The sequence below is a fragment of the Triticum aestivum genome, chromosome 7B, assembly GCF_018294505.1.
Source record: "Triticum aestivum cultivar Chinese Spring chromosome 7B, IWGSC CS RefSeq v2.1, whole genome shotgun sequence".
Classification (NCBI taxonomy): domain Eukaryota; kingdom Viridiplantae; phylum Streptophyta; class Magnoliopsida; order Poales; family Poaceae; genus Triticum; species Triticum aestivum.
Window position 1 is genome coordinate 438,560,138 of NC_057813.1, and position 7,639 is coordinate 438,567,776.

Sequence of the window (7,639 nt, forward strand, 5' to 3'; positions counted from 1 at the left end):
AGCTGTTTTCGCGAGATTGTCGGGGGGAGTTGGACTCACACCAACTTCCCCGACTTATTTGCTGAACTCCAATCGTCCCCCTCGTCCTCTCGCCACATTAGGTGGCTGGAGGTTGGGGTCCTTGCCTGGACTCTTTGGACTGTTCGCAATAAGCTTGTGATCGAGCGTACCCCTCTTCGTCGTGCTACTGACGCTCTCTACAAATTCTCGGGTTTCCTGCAGCTTTGGCGGCCGCTTAGCCGTCCCCTGGAGCGCGACGCCATCTTTGCCTTCATCGCCGATCTTCGCTCGATGGCCGTCCGCCTATCGCCGCCGCCGCCGCCGGAGCCTGACTAGATCCCCTGCGCGGGTCTCGCTCTGTTTTTTCTCTTTCTTTGGGCTTGTTGAGCTGTGCCCTCAGCAGAACCTTATGACTTTGGTGTGGTACTTGGGTGTGTGTGTTTGGACCTGTTGTGGCTGTATGTCTTGTGGCGGTTTGCTTTATCTATAAAGCGGGGCGAAAGCCTTTTTCGGTATCAGATCCATTTACTATTGAATCATTGGCATGCCGAGATGGCTTGCGAATGGCTATGGAGAAGGGCTACCAAAAGGTAATACCAGAGACAGACTGCCAGATGATTGCTACGGCATGGGAGGCGGGGCAAGACCGATCCAAGGCCGGACATATCTTCAGAGAGATGAAGACGTATCTCTCAAACTTTCAGGGATTTTCTTTAGTGTTCTCTAATCGTAGTGCGAACTTTGCGGCTCATCTGTGTGCAAAGGAAGCACTGAATATGGAGTGCTGCAGCTCCTCATTTGATGTAATCCCTGCGTTCTTGATTGGCCAAGTGCAATCAGAATTTGTACCGCTTAATCAGCAATAAGATGCCTTGATGGCGGTTTAAAAAAAAAGTGAGAGAGCATCCGACCCGACAAAGGACGCTGGAAATCAAATCCGAGTCGCACGTAGCCCCACGAACCCGATCTGATTTGGAACTGGACGCCGCCTACAGCTGGAAACCTTCAACATATAAATAGCAACGACGTGCCATACAGGAAAATCGCACAAACAAGGGTCAGACAACCGATCGACTAGACGAGACACACCAAACCAATGGCAGATCAAGCGATCACAGCGATGTCCGCTGAGGCGAAGCGAGCGGAATTCGAGTCTGGCACGGCGGCCGACCCGGGGAACGGCGAGCTGTGGGGCCGCTTCGTCAAGTTCGAGCTGGAGGAGGGCGGCGGAATCGAGGCCGCCCGCGCCGTCTACGAGCGACTTCTCGCCGCACTTCCCGATGGAGAGATGCACATGTGGGACTGGTTCTGGAGGGAGCGCGAGTTCGGCGACGTCGACAGCCAGCGGCGCGTGCTCCAGCGGTGGGCGCGGTGGGCGCAGGCCCAGGGAGGCGGCTTCCTCAGGTCCAAGGACGGCTGGTGGGATTACTTGGAGTTCGAGATCAACAATGGCGGCGGGGTGGAGCGTGTCCGCGCCGTCGGCGAGGCGCTCCTCGCGACCTTTCCCATGGACCCCCATGCGTACGTGATGTACATCAGGGCTCTGGCCGCTCTGTCCCGGCACGTTGAAGCCGAAGCCCTGGCACGCCGTGGCGTCAAGGAGTTGTCCGCCTTCTGTCGCGGGCATGATGAGTTCATTTGGAGGTTTATGGCCGTGTATCTGAAGAGGCTCAGGGAGAGGCGGAGCACCGCGTGGGACGAGGATATGTTCAGCGATTAGCTTCTTTTTTTGTTGAGATATGTTGAATGATATTTTTTTTTAATTTGAATGATGGTTAGTCTTTTTTCAAGGGTGAATTATTAACTGTTACGAGTATATATGCACAAGTACTCCCTTGTAAAGAAAATCTCTTATACTCCCTCCGTTCCTAAATAGTTGTCTTTCTAGGCATTTCAACAAGTGCCTACATACGGAGCAAAATGAGTGAATCTACACTCTAAAATATGTCTACATACATCCGTATGTAGTAGTCATTTGAAATGTCTAGAAAGACAAGTATTTAGGAACGGAGGGAGTATTTCTTTACGGAGGGACTAGAAGAGATCTAAACGGTTTTCTATTTCTTTACGGAGGGAAAAATAGATTACTGCCGTGTTTACTGTTTGTCGCCTTTTTTCTCCTTCCCGATCTCAGTTTATCATCTCTATTGACAGAAAGCTAACGGAGTCTAAGAAACATTTTTTTCCTTAACCTTTCACACAATGAAACATAACTCGATTTGATGTCATGTGTTTAGTTGCCCATGTTTTGATCAATATTGGCAAGCAAACTTTACTGACGTTGTATAAAGAGCACAGGCATGGCCAACCCAAGCAAGACTAATGTTTGGGTCATGAGAAAAAAACAATAGCATTGGTTTTGGTCATTAACCGAGCATACGCTTTGCCATCACTTGTTCACCTCTTCACCCCCACCATAAAAAGAAAAATGTAGTGCTTGTTTCCAGCAGAAGTTTTGGCAGCAATTTGCCTAAATTTACGACATAAATTTTAACAACGATTAAATGGCATACAAAGCAGAATTATCACAACATCATAACGGCATCAGACTGACATAATTGGTTTCCTACAAGGATCAGGCTAACATAATTGGCTCAAACAACCAATGGATCGTGGATCCGTGTCCAGAGTTGACTAGCACAATGTGCTGAGAACAAATGGAAGTGCTTTTTGGGAATATTAGAGAACTGAGTGGCATTTTGGAAAGAGGTCATAGTCTAGTGATATTTTTAGGGAATAGCCAAAATACAGGAAAGAGGTCACAATGCAATTTCCTGTAGTTTTTCACCCCACATATATAAGGAAGGAAAAGAGTAATAGTGCATATGTGCAGCTGATGTACACAACAAGAGTTATTTATACAGTATATCGCAACGCGGCTAGCAACTCTCCTGCGACATGTCATATGATATCTGTTACTACAATCTACAGCTATGACTTCTCGTAGATGATATCATAATGCCCTGGTCTATACAGTAGTGTCACAGTAGGAACCGTGGAATCTGGTGACTCGTAGATGATGTGGATGTTAGGCTCCTCAATCGGTGCAACGTCAACGTTAACAACTCGGAGTGGCACCTGTAGGACATGGGTGAGCGCAATGAGATTCACTTGATCTGCATCTCTGTACACTGGGAGAACCTTCCGGCGGCAGTACTGCAATTCAAAAACACATAAGGCGTCTGACAGTGAGGATTTCACATCATTTCCTTTCCATAAAATTCCAGTTGCTGGTACAAGTATTATGATGAAATTCAGCTCCTACTATGCAGTTCCATCACACAGACAAATCATAACTAGCAGACAAGAAAGGCAATACCATTTGCTTCTAATGTACATATGACACTCAATTATGCATAGAAGATTACTGCATCATCTAAAGGAAATACTCACCCCTATTGCATCGGCCATTCCTTGACCAAGTTCTCTTATGTATGGCTTAAAAGTTTCAACCTCAGTGCATATCTCAATAGCTGTCACAAGTCGAAGATACAAAAGTACTAAACACAAAATAAAAATAGTTGGAGTCAGAAAATTAGAATAAGTTGGCAAGATAACTAAGAAAATTGTTGTATATTCTCACTGTTCGCAAACTTCTGCTCATTTTGACTCTCCTGGAAAAGCCACTCTTGATAGCCACTGCAACAAAATTTATAACATAAGTACGCAACACAGTTTATTGTTGCGAAAATGTTAATGCAAACCCACCTTACTGACAGTTTTTGTTTTTGTTCCATACATTCCAGTATGAAGCCCGCAAAAGCCTGGACGAATTACAATATTATTAATATATAACTTAAGTGCACTTGGCGGTTCAAAACTAAAAAATTGGTGGATGAAACAATGCAGGAAGCCTTACATCATGAAGATCTGAATATGAACCAGGCAAATGAAGCTTTTGGAATTTCTCCCACATAGGTTCAAGTGCACCAAGTAAACGTAGCTCCTCCTCATGAGATACGTTCACAAGCTGCTCCTATAGACCCAAAGGACAAAATGTAAGCATCACCAAGCACCAAGAACTTTAAGGTGCAGAACTGGAAGAAATTTAGCAACAAGATACTAGTGTACCAGGTATGAGTATATGAACGATCTGTAAAAGCAACTCCCGTCTCCAGGTACTTTCCGATATTCAGAGTAATTAGCCGAAAGCTTCTGCAGAATCGCACACAATATATGAGAATATATAACAAACAAGTGAGGACACGAATCAAGTAGAAATATAACAGCTCACAAGTCATATTACTTTTGCCTTATCTTTCATAATTTCATTTTCAAACTCATGCGGTAGAGATGATAAAGGTTCCTGCACCGAAACAAGATTTCAATTAGTAAAACCAATGTTATTTCCCAAATTGAAATCTCTAGCCTCAATGATAAAATAAGATAATATCCTATTAAAGTTAACCTTTTGAAGAATTTTTTCGCAGCCATTTTGTGATGTCTGCAAAACCATAGACAACTGAAGGTACAGAGAGGTTAAGAAAGGAATGTCGAAGCATAGTTAATTAAACTAAGCATTTGAAAAGCAACCCTTACATCATCACAAGCCTCGTACTCGTCTCTCCATGAAGCCCTCACAGCATCAGATGCCTCATGACTCCAGAAAGGAGCTTCCAGAATCTGAAAACAAAACAAACGTAAACTTTTGTTTTATTTACAGAAGAATTGTGAACAGTTTGCAGGATGCCTAGTTTCAATCTGAGTTGGATTGTAGTCACTGTTTACATTTGCGGCCTTGGCTGTAGGAAACCCAACACTTTTATAAGAAAAGCGGAAACTTGAGAAAGCGAAGAACTGTAAATATTGGTGTGCTACAAACTTATGTTTGAGCAAAGCGAAACTATTCATTAATAACACACAACTCGACGATAGAAGTACACACATTTCAGTATGGAATATACAGGGGTGCAGAAGCAAGACAATTTTTTTAATTTTTTCCACCTTATGCCTGAAAGAGGCGATCATGTGGGACTTTAACAGCCCTAAGATTTTACAAGCCTTGAAGTTGAAGAAAACAAGACTGGTCATGTAAATGAAGAAGCACCATTGACATCCCCAATGGACTAAGCAAGAAATTACAGAAACCACCAAGCGTAGCTGAACTTATAATATCTGGTGTGGACTCACATTTTGTTTTGACATCTACGAGATGGTGAATTTTATACAGCCAACAAAAAATTTCACCTTATACCTAAAAGAGCCAAGCATATGGGACTTCAAGAGCACTAAGTATTTCAAGCATAGAAGAGGGTTCACGAAGAAAGTAAGCAAATCATTGTAGAGTAGCATCTGATAACAGTATCTGTTATTTGATACCTAAGAGTCGATTGTAAACATCGGCTTTGTAAAAATGCAACAAAAAAAAAGTAGCCATTGCATAACTGGGCAACAAATGTAATATTTAACAAGGAAATTGGTGATACGATTCATATTAAGTTTATATGGAATTCTAAAAAGTTTGGATAATAAATATCTGACATCTAAATTAGCAAGATTTGTGACAAACAAAATTCTCAGCTAGACCTTCACAGATACAGACATTTTCATAGGGCCGGGGAATTGCCCCCTTTTTGAAAAGAAAAGGGTGCAGACTATTCATGTTTCTGTTACTGCCTATCTATGCCAATATTCTATTTTTCTACACTTGGCTAATTTATAATGCTAAATTCATATAAAGCCAAAAGATAACATGGACTGCTAAATGTGAAATCCATAAGAAGTGACTATGAACAAATGCCATTTAGCATTAGTACAATTGCTACACTTTAAAGACGACCCGCGCTATGTACACTTCCAAGAAAAAGGATGCAGAGATAGAAGTCATGGGTTTGCTCGAGCAAAGTCAAAACTTTTCATGGATAACACAACTCCACACACAGAAGCACGCAAATTTCAATATGGATTTTTTTTGTGGGAAATTTCAATATGGAATATAAAGAGGCGCAGAAGCAAGATATACTCCCTCCGCCCCACAATATAAGATTGTTTTCCAAGCTAGGGAGTAAATTTTAATTTATTTTCCAGCTTATGTCTGAAAGAGGCAATCATATAGGACTTTAACAGTGCTATGATTTTACAAGCCTTGCAGAAGACCGACCATGTAAATCATTGGCATCCCCAACAGAGTTAGCAAGAAAGTAGGGAAAGCATAATATTTGCTATCAACTCTCACATTTCTTTTGTTATCTAAGAGACAGTAGGTTGTATATCTGCAGGGTATTAGACAAGTATACGACGATGCAGAAAATCAAAATTGACGAATCTTTCTAAGCATGGACACCTACAAGAACCTAAATCCGTGAATCTTTCCAAGCCTGTGCACTGTTAAAATTGCAACCATAATCAAAGATTCAAACACACAAGTCCAAGATCAATCTTTCTTGGTCAAAACATCCACAGAAATGATTCCCAAATCGAGAACGTACTAGGCTTCTTGCAAATTCCCAAATCAAGAATGCATTGGATTTCTTGCAATACCTGATTATACATCCAGTCAGAGGGTGGATCCCTGTAGAGATCCCTGTAGTTGGAGGCGTCCAGAGAGCTGGAGGTCGAGGCGCCGCCGCACGTACGGTCGCTGCCAATCCAGCTGTCCGAGGAGGAGGAGGAGGAGGACGCTCCCATGGTGCAGCTCGACGGTCCCAAGAGGAAGGAAGCGGAGGCCGGGTTCTTGTATCTGTCTGCGGGCTCGTCGTCGTCATCAGATCCCCAGGCAGAGGACGAGGTGGAGCCCTCGTTGGCGACGACCGAAGTCCCCGGGGGCTGACCGGACGGGCGAGTACTGAGAGGGGAGGCGGGCGCGGAGTAGCGGTCGTCGGATTCTTGAGGAGTGCTGGAGGGCTCAGCCCCATCTCCGCCGCAATTGGGATCGTCGGCGTCGGGAGAGCCGCCGGAGCCGGCCATTCTATGCGGTTGGGGGAGGCGGGAAACGGAAAGGGCAAGGGGACGGGAAGGTAGGTGAACGGGAAAACAGCGCGAGATTTTGTGAGGGTGGCAAGGGGGGAGGCCCTATATGACGCTCTCAGCGTCCCAACAGAGCCCCAACGCACCAACGGTTGGTCCGGCCCATTTACAAAGGACTGTACCAACGGGGTCCGTTCTGTAGCAACGATTCACTGTAGCGTTCTGCACACTTGCTGTATCAGCGGTTTTCCAAAAAAAATATCGTTCGTTTTCTTGAAGCAACATCGAAATTTTTGATTCGATTTTTTATGAAAAATAAAAATCAGCTATAGAAAAAACGAGAACATTTTGAAAATGCCAACTTTTTTAAGAGACAGAGAGAGGTTTTTTAACCCAAACATTTTTTGAAATTCTCAAACGTTTTTCAAAAAATGAGATCATCTTTTATCTGTGAACAATTTTTATAATGAAACCAAAAATTGAAATTCCAAACAATGTTTTAACAGCACAGACATTTTTCGGAAACATGAACATATTTTTAACTTTTAAAAATATAATGAAAACAGAACATTTTTTGACACCTCAACAAACGCATCTCTGCACGGTCACTTCGTCATGCTAATGTCAACCACGTCGCATCATCACCTCGACTGGCCGGCTTGGAATTCGACATCACCATGCCCGTCGCCTCATGGATTTCAACATATGCCTAAGTCGTCGCGCTATCACTTGT

At 43.6% G+C, this 7,639-nt stretch overlaps 1 protein-coding gene across 1 annotated transcript; it reads right to left on the reverse strand.

Moving 5' to 3' along the window:
• Window positions 1-2,777: 2,777 nt before the first annotated feature.
• Window positions 2,778-6,972, reverse strand: LOC123160312 (OVARIAN TUMOR DOMAIN-containing deubiquitinating enzyme 1). Its single transcript, XM_044578117.1, has 10 exons — window positions 6,481-6,972; window positions 4,540-4,623; window positions 4,409-4,462; window positions 4,247-4,306; window positions 4,072-4,155; window positions 3,860-3,976; window positions 3,709-3,764; window positions 3,584-3,639; window positions 3,394-3,500; window positions 2,778-3,156 (listed from the first exon to the last, which is right to left on the reverse strand). The coding sequence occupies exons 1-10, from the start codon at window positions 6,904-6,906 to the stop codon at window positions 2,932-2,934; spliced, it is 1,269 nt and encodes a 422-aa protein (XP_044434052.1). The 5' UTR covers window positions 6,907-6,972; the 3' UTR covers window positions 2,778-2,931.
• Between the last annotated feature and the right edge of the window lie 667 nt (window positions 6,973-7,639).